This window comes from Pelophylax lessonae, assembly GCF_965119305.1.
Source record: "Pelophylax lessonae genome assembly, chromosome: 4".
Lineage (NCBI taxonomy): Eukaryota > Metazoa > Chordata > Amphibia > Anura > Ranidae > Pelophylax > Pelophylax lessonae.
The window spans coordinates 546,127,292-546,145,248 of NC_138771.1; the positions used below are offsets into that span (position 1 = coordinate 546,127,292).

The window sequence follows — 17,957 nt, forward strand, 5'->3', positions numbered from 1 at the left end:
CCAATTCCAAAAAAGTTGGCACACTGTGTAAAATCTACATAAAAACAGACTGCAATGATTTGCAAATCTCATATTTTATTCATAGTAGAAAATATAAAACATATTAAATGTTTAAAAAGAAAAAAGTGTTCCATTTTAAGAAAAAAATAATGTAAATTTAAAATTGATAGTTGGGACAGAGCCATGTTTACCATGGTGTAGCATCCCCTCTTCCTTTAACAACACTCTGTAACATCTGGGAACTGAGGAGATCAGTTACTGGGGTTTTGGAAAAAGAAAGTTGTCCTATTCTTGGCTATCGGTTTCTAACTGTTCAAAAGTCTTGGGTCTTCTTTGTTGAATTTTTCATTTCAAAATGCGCCAAGTATTTACAAATGGTGAAAGGTCTCGGTTAAGCACTTGGGCTTTTCTAATATCAATCCATGCTGTTATCGTAGATGCAGTATGCAGTTTAGCATTGTTCTGCTAAAATATGCAAGGCCTTCCCTGACAAAGACTTTGCATGAATAGTAGCATATGCTGCTCTAAAACTTGGATATTTCTTTCAGCGTTGATGGTGGCTTTTTAGATGTGCAAGCTGCCCAATTTATATACACGAATGCACCTCCATACCATTACTGATGAATGCTTTTGAACTGGGCACTGATAACAATAAAAGATAAAGGTTCCTCTCCTCTTCAGCCTGCAGCACCCATGATTGCCAAAAATGATGTAAAATTTTGATTCCTCTGACAACAGAACAGTTTTCCACTTTGCAGCAGACCATTTTAAATTAGTTTTGGCCTTGAGAAAACGGCAGCGTTTCTGGCTCATATTCAGATATGGTTTCTTCTTTGCATAACAGAGCTTTAACTTGCATTTTTAAATGCCACGGCAAACTGTATTTACAGACAGTGATTTTTGGAAGTATTTCTGAGCCCATGCAGTGATATCCATCACAGAATCATGCTTGTATTAGTGCAGTCTGAATGCCTGAGGATCATGCATCCAATATTGCATTTCAGCCCTGTCCCTTGCGCACAGAGATTTCCTCAAATTCTCAGAATCTTTTGATGATGTTATGTACTGATAATGATGATTTATTTAAAGTCTTTGCAAATTTACATTGAGAAACATTTTTCTGAAATTGTATGACATTTTTAGACACCGCTCTCACAGATTGGTGAAACTCTGGCTATCTTTACTTCTGAGACACTGTGACTCTCTAAGATGCTCTTTTTATACCCAATCATGTTACTGACATTTTGCCAATTAATCTAATGTGTTGCAAAAAGTTCACCCAGCCCTTGTTAGTACCACCTACTTTGTCAGCTTTTTGTTGCCTTGTCCCAACTTTCTTGAAATGTGCTTCTGTCATCAATTTCAAAATTACCCTTTTTTTTTTTTTTCTTAAAATGGTACATTTTCTCAGTTCTATACATTTGATATGTTTTCTATTTCTATTGTAAATACAATATGGGTTTATGAGATTTTAAACCATTGCATTCTGTTTTTATGTAGATGTCACACAGCAACCCAATTTTTTGGGGAATTGGGGCTGTATATATACTGTATATTTAGCATATATTTATACAGTACACCTCTCACATTTTTGTAAATATTTTGTTTTATCTTTTCATGTGACAACACTGAAGAAATGACACTTTGCTACAATGTAAAGTAGTGAGTGTACAGCTTGTATAACAGTGTAAATTTGCTGTCCCCTCAAAATAACTCAGCACACAGCCATTAATGTCTAAACTGCTGGCAACAAAGTGAGTACACCCCTAAATTAAAATGTCCCAATTGGGCCCAATTACCCATTTTCCCTCCCCGGTGTCATGTGACTCGTTAGTGGTACAAGGTCTCAGGTGTGAATGGGGAGCAGGTGTGTTAAATTTGGTTAATTATGGCTCTCACTCTCTCATACTGGTCACTGGACGTTCAACATGGCACCTCATGGCAACTCTCTTGAGGATCTGAAAAAAGAATTGTTGCTCTACATAAAGATGGCCTAGGCTATAAGAAGATTGCCAAGACCCTGAAACTGAGCTGCAGCATGGTGGCCAAGAGCATACAGCAGTTTAACAGGACAGGTTTCACTTAGAACAGGCCTTGCCATGGTCGACCAAAGAAGTTGAGTGCACATGCTCAGCGTCATATACAGAGGGTGTCTTTGGGAAATAGATGTATGAGTGCTGCCAGCATTGCTGCAGAGGTTGAAGGGGTGAGGGGTCAGCCTGTCAGTGCCCAGACCATACACGCACTACTTTACATTGAAGCAAAGTGTCATTTCTTCAGTGTTGTCACATGAAAAGATATAATAAAATATTTACAAAAACCTGAGGGGTGTACTCAATTTTGTGAGATAATGTGCATCTACCACCTGTGAAACTAGTTCTAGAACACTTCCAGTTGGTAAGGCCATTCCTCCTAGTTCAGGCACTGCCAGCTGAGTTAGTCTTCCTGCTAATTGTCTACACCTGAGATTTGAATAGTGGCTCTAGATGGGGGTGCATAGGTGATTTGTGGAGGGGGGTGCTAAGGTGAACTGTGGAAAAAGCTCAGAGTTGAGCTGGGGGTGGAGGGAGAGGAAAGCAAAGAGGTTTGCAGAGGCAAGTAATTGATGGTTCCTTTGAGGGGTGGGGGATACTTGAGGGAAGTGGGATTTTTGCTTGGAGAGGATAAGGGAACTTTGCTGCAGCAAAGTATACAGAGTTCAGTAACCAATACTATGTCATGTATAGCAGCGTGCAACAGTGATGGTTTGGTAAAATACAGTACATTGTATATTACCTAGTAATAACTGTATGCTGTGCTATACATTACATACCTCTTACAGTCATGTGTTACAATAATGGCCCCTGGAGCATGCAAAATACATCACAGCATACAGAGTTGAGCAGTCAGGAGTATGTAAGGTACAGCACAACTGACAGAGTGCAGAGGCCAGAAGTGTGTAAAAGAGAAAATGTATAAAGAGAACAAGGGTCACTATTATATAATGTATAGCACAGTATACAGATGTAGTGGTTAGGAGTGTGTATCATACGCCTTAGATTATGTATGTACAGTGTACATTACATGCTCCTGATCATAGTCTCTGTGCTGTGCTGTATGGTACATACTGTCATTTTTAATGTTGTGTACTGTACATGTTTATAGCTACTACACCCTGTATGATATGCACTCCTCAGCACTGAACAATACATACTCCTGTACTCTGTGTGTTTCTCTTTTCTGAACCTTGCGTCTTCTGCGATACGCAGTTCTGAGCCTCGATCACACCCACTATTTAGCAACTGTGCAATTTTCACCTCTCAGGAAGGCGTAGCTGGGGGTGGGGTTGTGGGTGTGGTTGGGGTGTGGTTGGGGTGGGGTTGTAGGCGTGGTTGGGGCGGGGAGTTGGCTGGGGAGGGTGAGTTCCAGCGCCTTTTTTCTGAGAAAAAAGGCCTGCCCCTTAGTGGTTCTTTCTGCTCCCTCCCGGATACCCAGTGGTCTCATTAAACCCTTACTACTGCTTTTGGATTCCACCCCCCATCTCTGTTTTTACATTTTCTAACACTATTGTGGATTAAACCCTCCCCCTCCTCTTCTCCCCTTATCTACTCAAAACGCAGAGCTCTATCATCAGTCAGCTTTAAGAACATAACAAATATACCTAACAAAAATGTTCTTCTTATATTGTATCCATTACCGTATAATTGGTGCTCAGCCTGTGACTCTACATTTGTTGATATATAAGGAATAAAAATATAAGTTTGAGAGTCCATTCACACTGCCGCGACTTGTGAGGCGACTTGTGTGCCCTCAAGTCGCCCCAAGTCGCTTGACATAACAAAAGCAATGTTAATCAATGAGTGCCGTCTTATTTGGCACTTCTGAAGTGGCTCCGACTTCTGGAAAGGGTCCTGTACTACTTTGAGGCGACTTGTATCCGACTTGTCCCATAGACTTCAATGGGAGTCGCCTCCTTATCTTATTTGAAGCGACTTGTGATCCGACTTTCCATTAAAATGGTCCTGAACCAGAAAAAAAGATAATTTTTCTTAGAATTTTTAGTAGCACAGGCATAGGGCTCCTCTCCACCTAGGCGTTTTGTTGCAGGCATTTATCGGGCATTTTTAGAGGCAGGCATGACTTTTTTGGATTTATTGTCTGGGGGGTCTAAAAAGTGTACCTGTTAAGTTTCAGCTCTGTAGCATGTCCAGAACCAGAAAAAAGATGATTTTTCATAGAATTTTTAGTAGCACAGGCATAGGGCTCCTCTCCACCTGGGCGTTTTTGTTGCAGGCATTTATCGGGCATTTTTGGAGGCAGGCATGACTTTTTTTGGATTTAGTGTCTGGGGGGTCTAAAAAGTGTACCTGTGAAGTTTCAGCTCTGCAGCATGTCCAGAACCAGAAAAAAAGATAATTTTTCTTAGAATTTTTAGTAGCACAGGGATATGGCTCCGCTCCACCTGGGCGTTTTTGTTGCAGGCATTTATCGGGCATTTTTTGGGCGTCTTTGGAGGCATGATCTTTTTTTCTGGTTCTGGACATGCTACAGAGCTGAAACTTCACAGGTACACATTTTAGACCCCCCCCCCCCCCCAGACACTAAATCCAAAGAAACCTCTTTTTTTTTTTGTCAATAATTTTTTCAAAATTGGCTCTCTATCAAAAACGACAATTTTTAAAAACTTTTTTTGTGTGATTGATCATGACCCAGAACCATCATATTCTGATTGGCCAAATACAAAGTCGTCTATCATACAAGTCGCGCTGAATACACGCAAAGTCGCGCTAACAAGTCGCCCCTTATGAGGCGACTTAGAGGTCGCGGCAGTGTAAACCGGCTCTAAACATAAAGAATATTAAACAAAATACACATGGGGGCTAAAGTTGGCTTTTCCTTATAGGTTTACTGACTCTCTCCTTGTGTAAACTTGATTCTAGATATTTTAATTCCTTTACATGCTTTTTAAAAGAAGGCTGCCATGAGAGAAACATGAAGGCTGCTATTGATAAGCTCTCTCTTTCTAAAAATGCTTTTTTTCTTTTGACTTACCTGACTTGTATACTTGTTCTGGGTTAATGACTTAAAAGAGATCAAAGCCAATGGCTCAGCATAAAAGCCAGGCAACTAGCATTTTCAGAAGAAAAACAGTCAGCATCTGCATTTCACTTATGGCATGTTTACTTTAACCATCAAATATTTAGTTGTCTGCTTCCTATTTTTATCTCAACACTTTGGATGCTCAAATGCTCATATGAGGAAAGAGGGTTTATAAGAATGCTTTTTGTAGAACTGACCTTCAAATCCTGTAAGAAGCATATATCTATTTATCTAGGAAACAATTGTAACAGCTGTGGGTGTTTTGTCTTTCTTTTTAAATTAAAATGATAATAATGATGGGAAATTAACAGTTGAATATTCGCAACTGCGCCATTCAAATCTACAAAAGATAACAAACATAGTGCACTATTATAAAATAACATTTAATAAAGTGAAAGAATGAAACAAAAAGGAATAAACATCCAAAAGTTCCCCAATATAAACGATATATGTACATTCTTTGGCTTCTTTATTGCATTTTATTTAGAATTTTTTTATACACTGTAAAACTTGTGCCCTGCACTTTGGCTGTCTTTTGGACACACAAGGCAGCTTTTTCACCCCATCATTGCCAAATCTTCATTTGCTTGAACAGGATTGGCCCAGAGGGTATTTGCCCCTTTACTGCCCATGATCCCCTGGGGCAAAGACTGATGTGCACATACGTACAATAAAGCAGAATGTGACTGTGTTATATTAGAATATATTATAATAACTATACAGATACAACTTTACATCAGTGTTTACTCAGCATGTTAATACAGGTCACCTGGGAACAAAATCCCCACATGTGGGATGGAAACAAATACCTTTAACGAGGTTGAAGATGCTAGGAATAAACACACAGTAAGCCTGATAATAAATTGAGCCAGACATGACATTCCATGAAATGGAAAGATTATAGGGCAGATGGGATAAGTACGTTGGCTCGGAGGTAATTTGATGCATTATAGGGAGCACTAGAAGAAAGCTAAAGTAGTAAATGGATCTCTAGCTAAACAAATACCACTTATGTACTAAGCAAAGTTACTCAGTTTAACAGACACAGCACACTCATGAGCATAAATGATACCAGAGGCATGTCTGAGCTGCACTGCATGACTGCTAAGAAATAGTACTGCAATGCACCTAGTATAGTTAGGCTAATAAACTTTGTATTATGTCCTATACATGCTATATACCATTCAAACACATGACCTTTTTTAAAATGACAAGCCATAAACAGGCACAATACATTACAAAGTTGTCATACTATATCATTATTTATATATAATTAAAAAAGGATTTTGTTTTCCGAAGGTGTCCAAAAGGATGGGTCAAGAAAACCTTGCCGGTTCCCACTCCTCTACTATTTTATGTTGACTGAAGTATTTGAAAACGTTTGAATTTCCTTCTCCTTGTTTTCCTTCTGTTTACGAAGTGTACCTTCATATGTACCCATTTCCTTACACAAGCAAAAAATGACTTTCCTGGTGCATGCATGACAGCGTACTTATCCACTTTATAAGACCGACTTCTTTTTTTTTTTTTTTTTATTGATCATACAAAAACCAGTGTTTTCTCTTTTGCTTGATTGTTTTAACATTTTTCCCTTACTTAACCAATGTCTTGCTGTCTACAAGTCAGGATCTCTAAACTCTTCTGACTTGAGTCCTCATTCAAATACTAGGGTTCTAGAGAGCTGAGTCCCATAATGGTGGTTTTCAGGGCCTTTTCTCTATACTCTTCAATAAATAGCTAACTATTTAACCTACCCAATAAAATGTTGAAGCACATCATGGTTAGATAATACAAACGTGGTGAAAATGTGGATTTTTTAGATCAGTGGTCTCCAAACTGCGATCCGCGGGCCAGATGTGGCCTTTGCTTGCCTTTAATGGGGCACTACTCTACTTCCCCTACTGACTTTTACTTATAGGTAAGCCTATAAAAAGGCTTACCTATAGGTAGTGATAATATCTCCTAAACGTAGACCATTTGGGACAGTCACAAAGCCGGAGCCTGCGAACCCGGAAGCCCGACGGGTGAAGATGGAAGCAGTTGCAGCGCTGACATCACGGCACTGGAACAGTTTTGTTTCAAGGTAAGTTTCACATAATGTGCTAGTATGGGATGCATACAGTCAGGTCCATAAATATTGGGACATTGACACAATTCTAAACTTTTTGGCTCTATACACCACCACAATGGATTTGAAATGAAGCAAGATGTGCTTTAACTGCAGACTTTCAGCTTTAATTTGAGAGTATTTACATCCAAATCAGGTGAACGGTGTAGGAATTACAACAGTTTGTATATGTGCCTCCCACTTTCACTTTTTAATACTTGGTTGCAAATCCTTTGCAGTCAATTACAGCCTAAAGTCTTGAACGACATCACCAGATGCTGGGTTTCATCCCTGGTGATGCTCTGCCAGGCCTCTACTGCAACTGTCTTCAGTTCCTGCTTGTTCTTGGGGCATTTTCCCTTCAGTTTTGTCTTCAACAAGTGAAATGCTCAATCGGATTCAGGTCAGCTGATTGACGTGGCCATTGCATAACATTCCACTTCTTTCCCTTAAAAAACTCTTTGGCTGCTTTCGCAGTATGCTTTGGGTCATTGTCCATCTGCACTGTGAAGCGCCGCCCAATGAGTTCTGAAGCATTTGGCTAAATATGAGCAGATAATATTGCCTGAAACACTTCAGAATTCATCCTGCTGCTTTTGTCAGCAGTCACATCATCAATAAATACAAGAGAACCAGTTCCATTGGCAGCCATACATGCCCACGCCATGACACTACCACCACCATGCTTCACTGATGAGGTGGTATGCTTTGGATCATGAGCAGTTCCTTCCCTCCTCCATACTCTTCCCTTCCCATCACTCTGGTACAAGTTGATCTTGGTCTCATCTTGGTATAGAGCCAAAAAGATTAGAATTGTGTCAATGTCCCAATATTTATGGACCTGACTGTATTAGCACATTATGACTTTACCTTGCAGGAAAAAAGAAATAAAAATGTACAGCAGTATACAACCGCTTTAAACTGATTGTTGTGCTAAGAATCAATGTCCATGCTTTAACACAGTTGTATGTTACTCCTTGCTGTCTTATCTAAATAAAGAATCTTTCTAAAAAATGGTTTAAGCAGTCAGGTTTATTTCTTTAAATACACAATCTATGCTTCCCCACATCTTAGTGCTCTTTCTGTCCTGGCTACAGACTGGTAAGAATGGTTTTAAGCACTGTATTATATGCCAACAATATATATATATCCTAGAATATATTATATTATAATATATATTACAATAATCCATAAAAATATATATATATATATATGTACAATAATTCCCTTTATATACAAGGGGTCTTCTTTCTGCCCTTTTATATATATAATAGAGTTAAAAAAAAGTGCAGAAACCTTTTGAAGTACCCTCGTGTATATACAGTATCTCACAAAAGTGAGTACACCCCTCACATTTTTGTAAATATTTTATTATATATTTTCATGTGACACTTTGCTACATTGTTAAGTAGTAAGTGTACAGCTTGTATAACAGTGTAAATTTGCTGTCCCCTCAAAATAACTCAACACACAGCCATTAATATCTAAATCACTGGCAACAAAAGTAAGTACACCCCTAAGTGAAAATGTGCATATTGGGCCCAAAGTGTCAATATTTTGTGTGGCCACCATTATTTTCGAGCACTGCCTTAGCCCTCTTGGTCATGGAGTTCACCAGAGCTTCACAGGTTGCCACTGGAATCCTCTTCCACTCCTCCATGACGACATCACAGAGCTGGTGGATGTTAGAGACCTTGCGCTCCTCCACCTTCCATTTGAGGATGCCCTACAAATGCTCAATAGGGTTTAGGTCTGGAGACATGCTTGGCCAGTCCATCACCTTTACCCTCAGCTTTTTTAGCAAGGCAGTGTGCTTATTGGAGGTGTGTTTGGGGTCGTTATCATGTTGGAATATTGCCCTGTGGCCCAGTCTCTGGAAGGAGGGGATCATGCTCTGCTTCAGTATGTCACAGTACATGTTGGTATTCATGGTTCCCTCAATGAACTGTAGCTCCCCAGTGCTGACAGCACTCATGCAGCCCCAGACCATGACACTCCCACCACCATGCTTGACTGTAGGCAAGACACACTTGTCTTTGTACTCCTCACCTGGTTGCCGCCACACACGCTTGACACCATCTTAAACAAATAGGTTTATCTTGGTCTCATCAGACCACAGGACATGGTTCCAGTAATCCATGTGCTTAGTCTGCTTGTCTTCAGCAAACTGTTTGCGGGCTTACTTGTGCATCATCTTTAGAAGAGGCTTTCTTCTGGGACAACAGCCATGCAGACCAATTTAAAGGAGTGTGCGGCGTATGGTCTGAGCACTGACAGTCTGACCACCCACCCCTTCAACCTCTGCAGCAATGCAGGCAGCACTCATACGTCTATTTCCCAAAGACAACCTCTGGATATATTGCTGAGCACGTGCACTCAACTTCTTTGGTCGACCATAGCGGGGCCTGTTCTGAGTGGAACATGTCCTATTAAACCACTGTATGTTCTTGGCCACCATGCTGCAGCTCAGTTTCAGGGTCTTGGCAACCTTCTTATAGCCTAGGCCATCTTTAGGTAGAGCAGCAATTCTTTTTTTCAGATCCTCAGAGAGTTCTTTGCCATGAGGGGCCATGTTGAACTTCCAGTGACCAGTATGAGAGAGCGAAAGCAATAACACCAAATTTAACACACCTGTTCCCCATTCACACCTGAGACCTTGTAACACTAACGAGTCACATGACACCAGGAAGGGAAAATGGCTAATTGGGCCCAATTTGGACATTTTCACTTAGGGGTGTACCCACTTTTGTTGCCAGCGGTTTAGACATTAATGGCTGTGTGTTGAGTTATTTTTAGGGGACATTGTTATACAAGCTGTACACTCACTACTTTACATTATAGCACAGTGACATTTCTTCAGTGTTGTCATATGAAAAAATTTAATAAAATATTTACAAAAATGTGAGGGGTGTACTTACTTTTGTGAGATACTATATATATATATATATATATATATATATATATATATATATATATATATACACATACATACATACTGTATGTGTGTGTCTCTCTCTCTCTATAGACAGTATATATATATAAATGTATGGGTTATTGTTACAATCAAATATAATAGGAGTGACTGTGTGCTCATGTCTTGCAGACAGCAGTGACAGTGAACTGGAGTTATCAACGGTGCGTCACCAGCCAGAAGGACTGGATCAGCTGCAGGCTGTCACCAAATTTACAAAGAAGGAACTTCAATCTCTCTACAGAGGATTTAAAAATGTGAGCATCAGAGATGACAATATTTATTGTGCAAGCAGGGACTATCTATCTTATAAATGATGTGAATATGAAAAAATAGACCCATCTGTAATTTTTGTAATGTGACCACCTTCTAAATAGCTTGAAGGGCACCTGCCATAGCAAGCCACTTGTGTGGGCTTAATCCAGAGCCAGGCTGTGTGCGTCTATAGACACACAGAGTGTAGCTTGGCCCTGACCATGCTTCCTCCTCACAGGATTTGTCTGACAGCAGGAGGAGCCAATGGCTCCTGCTGCTGCCTCAGAATCCTGTGAGAAGAAAAAGTGCAGCCCTGCTGCTCTCAGGCACAGCACAGGATCAAAATGCATTAAGGTAAAAAAAAAACTTTAGCTTTTTACAATAACTTTGGGCAGGGGCATTGTTCGGATTGTGAATGAACCAGGACTCAGTGGTGTATGTAGCATGCCGTGACACATGGTGGGCGTGGAAAATGCCTAACAGTGGGAGTGACTTAAAGAGGAATATATAGACCTAAATTTATTTTCTGTATATACTGTACACATATTAAACTCTTTACATGTTTTTCTGCACATAGAATATTGAGAGCTAACATTGCCTGAAGCCCATCTAAAAGAATATGTCAATCCAAAATGTCATATTTCTGATATGTTGCTGCTATACCAGAAATATCCTGTTCTCTACGTATTGCTTCCTTCATGTGAAATCCCTGGTGATCCTGCTAGTCCCTCTGCTTTCAAAAAAAAACTGAGGACACTAGGCAGAGCAGGGATCAGTTTTGTCCTGACACGCCCACCTACAGCCATTCACTGGGAAGTTCAGTTGCTGCCGTTTCTCCTCCCCCAGCTCCCTGCGATCCTTATGCAGCCGAGAACAGAGGGTATGTAAATACTTATAAAAAAGGGGAAAAAACAGTTATTTTTTTTTATATGTATACAAAATTGTTTTGCCTTTCATTTCTATTTTAAACTCAATCGGTTGTTTCAAAAGGTAAAAGTTTACATATTCTTTAAGACTGACCTACAGCCTTAACTTCAGTCTTGCACAGTTGTACATGCTCCTCTCTTTTCCTGATATTGCTTACTCTAATTTTAGTGCACACTTACAGCTTCTCACAATGTGCATTAGAGGAACCAGATAGAGCTTGCCCTATTTCCTGGCTGGAGAACATCAAGCATCATCTAGCTCTATCCCTCTCATCCTTACTTTCAATGACCTTTCAGTAATTGGATTTCAGTTGCTTCAATCAAGGAGGCTCAGAATCACATATGGGAATCACCTAGGGCGGTCTGCATGCAAATGCAGTCTGTCTATAATGCCTCCTTCTCAAGACCAACATCCACCCATCAAGGTATATGAATATTTGCATAAGTACTAAGTTACTTCATGCAAGTGGGCTGAGGAGGCCATGTACAGCACCCTGCAGTGCCCCCTCCAACCAACTATTTGCTTTTCAGTAAATCAACCTCCACGTGCAGCAGTCATAGAGCAGGGATGCAAATATAATTGCACGGTACAGCTTGCAGAATGCAGCAATCAGGATTAGGTGCCCCATTATGTTGTTGGTCATTGGCGTGTGTGGGAAGCCAGTGACTTGCATTTTCACGTACAATGGAGTCCAGTGGTCTGTGTGTCTTTACATTGGTGTCTTTGAATTAATTCTACTTTTGTAATATTCGTTTTGTAATGTGACAAAAAATAATAAATTAAGCTTCTTTTTCTGTTATTTTTTTTTAGGAGTGCCCTAGTGGATTGGTGGATGAGGAAACATTCAAGCTCATATATTCACAGTTTTTTCCTCAAGGAGGTCAGTGAATTTCTATTGTGTCCATTTTATATAAAATTCTTAGCTATTACAGTTTATAGATTATTAGGAATTAATTCATATAAAGCATTTCCTGTTCTTCTTTCTCAGGCAGAATGTTTATCTTAATACATTCTATGCATTAAGATAAAAAACCTTATGTGTGCAGCAGCTCCCCTCAGCCCCTCTAATACTTACCTGAGCCCAATCTCGATGCAGCAATGCTGCACTAGAGTCTTGGCTGTCGGGGACTTTCCCTCCTCATTGGCTGAAACAGCAGTGGGGCACCATTGGCTCCTGCTGCTGTCAATCACAGTCATTGAGCCAATGAGAAGAGACTGGGCGAGGCGGAGCTGTGGCTTTATGTCTGAATGGACACACAGAGCAGTAGCTCAGCATGGGTGCCCTCAAAACAAGCTGCTTGCCGTGGGGGCACTCGGCAGGATGCCAGGAGCCCAGAGAGGGCCTGAGAAGAGGAGGATTTGGGCTGCTCTGTGCAAAACCATTACACAGAGTAGGTAAGTATAACATGTTTGTTATTTTTAAACTTTAAGACAACATTATTTGTTGACTTGTGCCTTTATTGGTATGTTCAGCGAGTAACAGCTGTGTAAATCTCATTTGAGTACATTTAAAGTCCAACTTCAGCCAAAATTTTGCATTTTGGATAGGGGCCGGTTAGAACCTCTGTCATTTGCTGCTGCACTATGTGACACCAATGGTGAGATGTCTCCCAACTTGCAGTAATGGTGGTTTGTATCACTTTGGTAGGGATTACAGCAGTATAAAACCCAAAATCAAATATTTATTATATTGGAGAAATATAAAAGGTGTACCTCTGCGCTGTGGTGGGGCAGCAGCTGACACAGATAAGTAATATACCAACTTATGAATAATCATAGGAAAAGGTGCGCAGCCCCAAAAGTGAATGAACAACAGTGAAATGTGAATACTGTGTTATAAATGGACAACACATCAAAATAAAGTCCAAAAAAGCGCTAAAGTAAAAGAAATGTGTGTGTGTGTGTGTGTGTGTGTGTGTATATATATATATATATATATATATATACAGTGCTTTGCGAAAGTATTCGGCCCCCTTGCACTTTTCGACCTTTTGCCACATTTCAGGCTTCAAACATAAAGATATAAAACTGTATTTTTTTTGTGAAGAATTAACAACAAGTGGGACACAATAATGAAGTGGAACGAAATTTATTGGATATTTCAAACTTTTTTAACAAATAAAAAACTGAAAAATTGGGCGTGCAAAATTATTCAGCCCCCTTAAGTTAATACTTTGTAGCGCCACCTTTTGCTGCGATTACAGCTGTAAGTCGCTTGGGGTATGTCTCTATCAGTTTTGCACATCGAGAGACTGAAATTTTTGCCCATTCCTCCTTGCAAAACAGCTCGAGCTCAGTGAGGTTGGATGGAGAGCATTTGTGAACAGCAGTTTTCAGTTCTTTCCACAGATTCTCGATTGGATTTAGGTCTGGACTTCCATTGTAAATTTTGCTTTATGTTTTGGATCATTGTCTTGTTGGAAGACAAATCTCCATCCCAGTCTCAGGTCTTTTGCAGACTCCATCAGGTTTGCTTCCAGAATGGTCCTGTATTTGGCTCCATCCATCTTCCCATCAATTTTAACCATCTTCCCTGTCCCTGCTGAAGAAAAGCAGGCCCAAACCATGATGCTGCCACCACCATGTTTGACAGTGGGGATGGTGTGTTCAGACTGATGAGCTGTGTTGCTTTTATGCCAAACATAACGTTTTGCATTGTTGCCAAAAAGTTCGATTTTGGTTTCATCTGACCAGAGCATCTTCTTCCACATGTTTGGTGTGTCTCCCAGGTGGCTTGTGGCAAACTTTAAACAACACTTTTTATGGATATCTTTAAGAAATGGCTTTCTTCTTGCCACTCTTCCATAAAGGCCAGATTTGTGCAGTATATGACTGATTGTTGTCCTATGGACAGAGTCTCCCACCTCAGCTGTAGATCTCTGCAGTTTATCCAGAGTGATCATGGGCCTCCTGGCTGCATCTCTGATCAGTCTTCTCCTTGTATGAGCTGAAAGTTTAGAGGGACGGCCAGGTCTTCGTAGATTTGCAGTGATCTGATACTCCTTCCATTTCAATATTATCGCTTGCACAGTGCTCCTTGGGATGTTTAAAGCTTGGGAAATCTTTTTGTATCAAAATCCGGCTTTAAACTTCTCCACAACAGTATCTCGGACTTGCCTGGTGTGTTCCTTGTTCTTCATGATGCTCTCTGCACTTTAAACGGACCTCTGAGACTATCACAGTGCAGGTGCATTTATACGGAGACTTGATTACACACAGGTGGATTCTATTTATCATCATTAGTCATTTAGGTCAACATTGGATCATTCAGAGATCCTCACTGAACTTCTGGAGAGAGTTTGCTGCACTGAAAGTAAAGGGGCTGAATAATTTTGCACGCCCAATTTTTCAGTTTTTTATTTGTTAACAAAGTTTGAAATATCCAATAAATTTCGTTCCAATTCATGATTGTGTCCCCATTGTTGTTGATTCTTCACAAAAATTACAGTTTTATATCTTTATGTTTGAAGCCTGAAATGTGACAAAAGTTCGCAAAGTTCAAGGGGGCCGAATACTTTCGCAAGGCACTATATATATATATATATATATATATATATATATATTTAAATGCAATGTCCCATGGTAGGATCAGTAGTATAAACTTATTGGTGAAAGCACAAAGTTCAGTGCAAAGATGTGCACAAAGAATTGGTGGTGACTTGCAAAGTGAAGACGTGATCCATTACAGTGCTCCAGAATCATCCATCACACCCCTGTGCAATGGACACTTACCGGAAAAGCTGGCTGCCATTACAGCAGCAATCACGCACTCAATGTAGATCCGCCATCTGTTGTGGGGAAGGCTATTCAGCAACTCGCACCATTCAGATGTAGCTCTGGTAAATAAAGCTCACCAGGAGCCAGTTGAAGTCTCCATAGTGTAGTATTTATTGGATGAGTATATTAAAAGCCAAAATAAAATGAATAAAAAAAAATCATATGACAATGGGTGCCACTACCGACCCAATATCAGGCCTGATGTCAGGACTAGTGTCTCCTCTCCGATGCGTTTCATCCAATAGGACGTTATCAAGGGGTTCTGAGTTTACCAATTCTTAGATGTGATGGTTGCAATCATTTTCTTTTCAAGGCTTTCTTTCTTCTATTTTCATCTGGTGATCTTGCCATTAAATTTGTTGTTTTTCAAAAGCTGTTCAGCAGAATGTATTAATTGCACAGATGAGACAAACCATTTAACACTGACAGGGGTCCTTACCATGATCAGCTTTTTTTTATTTATGTAAAACCTTTATCCCAAAAGGAAAAAAGCTGTTTTCTGTGACTGATCAGCATTAACCAGAGTTTGGCTTCAATTTATCAGCTGGTACTATACATCTAACACTCTCCTCCCTCCAGACTGACAATGCTGCTGTCCAAATGTGCCCCTGTGCTCCTTTATCAGTAATGTAGGCACTGTAATAGAGGAGGTGTGTTACCAGGTGAAAACAGAGGGGAAATGCCTAAAAAGAAAACAAATGCAGCCACCACATCTAAGGATTAGTAAACTGTAATATCTTACATTTTTGGTTTGAGGTTTAACCTCCCTGGTGGTAATCCCGAGTGTGGCTGGGGGTTAATTTTCACTACCAAAAGCGGTAACCCTGAGCCACACCCGGGGTTACCCTGTAGTGAAACTTACCTTGTCCCTATGATCCCCTGATGTCCCCCGGCCAATGCTGGTGTTCTATCAGAATACCGCTACCTATCAGATTCTGCAACCGGAAGTGATGTTGGTACAAGAAAACTTACTGTGCATGTGCCATGCACTCCAACATGGCCGCTATGCATTCCAATAGCTTTCCTAATGTGACAGAACACAAAGCAGCAGCAGACATGTTCTTACACCCAAGCAACTCTTGAATTTCAGACTGATTTTAGCAGTAAACTCACCTTATATACTTAAATAAACAATTTTACCACAACCAAGTGAAATAGTTTATTTCACTATATATTCAGTTTGTCGCTGAGCAGTGCGGGGTGTACCAAGATGGCTGTCCCCACCTTCTACCTGCAGGTTACTCGCTATATTTATTATATTACAATAATAATAGTTTACTGCTAAAATAAATCTAAAATTCAAGACTTGCGTGGGTGTAAGAAGATGTCCGCAGCTGCTTCGTGTTCTGTCACATTAGGAAAGCTATTGGAACGCATAGCGGCCATGTTGGAACGCATTGGCGCATGCGCAGTAATTTTTCTCATCCGAATGTCACTTCCGGTTGCAGAAACTGATAGGTAGTGGCTTTCTGATAGAACACCGGCATCCGTCTTCTGGGTTCACTTCCCTGCGAGCGCCATAGGGAAGTATAAAAATAAAGTACACAAAACATGACATGATACATTGTAATCTGTTAGGATTACATTACTGTATCAAATTATTTAACCTCAGTTGTGTCCCTAGCGCTTTGTCCAGTGCCCTGCCTGCACTTTTACTGTTTTATTCCATTTATTTTTTATTAATAACTTTTTATTATTCACTTATTAATGTATTTATTAATTTAATTTATTAATTTATTCATTCATTTATTAATCATTTTTATTCATGTTTACTGTTTTTTTTTTTCTAAGAATTACAGGCCTACAATATAAAACAAAAAATTTTATGCAAAACAATGTACTACTTTGACATTCAAAAATACTGACATAATCATAATCAGACTGCCAGGGAGGTTAATACCACTTTAAGGGAAAATCTCCACATAGAGAGAATAATAAAAACACCTTTTAGTAGAGTGGTAAATGTTATGTTTGCTGTGATTCATGTACGTCTGTCACCAAGACAGGTAGTGAGGGCATAATCTATCCAGTGGGGATTTGAGCAGAAGATCAGGAGGATCTAACCTTTCCCACTCTTTTCAAAACTGAAAAGAAAAATCTTTGGCAGGGGTTTGACACAAGTTTAAAAATGCTTCTTGGTTATTCTCAAAAACATATTTAAAAAACCCACAACTTTAAACATTGACCTCTGGAAAGTTGTACCCCCTTCATGACCAGGGCATTTTTGCTATTCAGCACTGTGCTACTTTAACTGCCAATTTTTTGGTCTTGCAACACTGAACACAAATAAAATTTATATATATTTTTTTTTTATATCATTAAGTTGCGAGGTGGATCAGACTTGTTTTTCTAGTACATCCCACAAAAGCTTGATTTGATTGAAATCTGCAGAATTTGGAGGCCAAGTAAACACTTCAAATACATGGGGGCTGATTTACTAGAATTGGAGAGTGCAACATGTTCTGCAGCTCTGCACAAAAACCAATCAGCTTCGAGTTTTTTTTTTTTTTGTCAAAGCTCAAAGAGGTTGTAAAGTCAGAAGGTTTGTTTATCTTAATGCACTCCATGCATTAAGATTAAAAGCCTTCTGTGTGCAGCAGCTCCCTTCAGCCCCACCTAATACTTACCTGAGCCCCATCTCGATCCAGCGATGCCCACGAGTGCTTCAGCCGTCCCTGTCCTGATTAGCTGAGGTGCAGCAGCGGTGCCATTGGCTCCCGCTGCTGTTAATCAAACTCAGTTAGCCAATCAGAAGGGGGGGGGGGCAACGGCAGCTCCGTGTCTGAATGGATACACAGAGCTGCAGCCTTAGCTTGGGTGCCTCAACAGGAGGGAGGGGCC

General features: G+C 40.1%; 1 protein-coding gene across 2 annotated transcripts in view; it reads left to right on the forward strand.

The window, feature by feature from the left end:
* The window catches only part of KCNIP3 (potassium voltage-gated channel interacting protein 3), a 240,430-nt gene that overhangs the window by 184,191 nt on the left and 38,282 nt on the right, over positions 1–17,957 (forward strand). For both annotated transcript variants that reach the window (XM_082253157.1, XM_082253158.1), the window contains 2 exons: positions 10,290–10,414; positions 12,150–12,219. In XM_082253157.1, the coding sequence (XP_082109283.1) occupies positions 10,290–10,414; positions 12,150–12,219 (195 nt within the window). The remainder of the gene's footprint in view (positions 1–10,289; positions 10,415–12,149; positions 12,220–17,957) is intronic.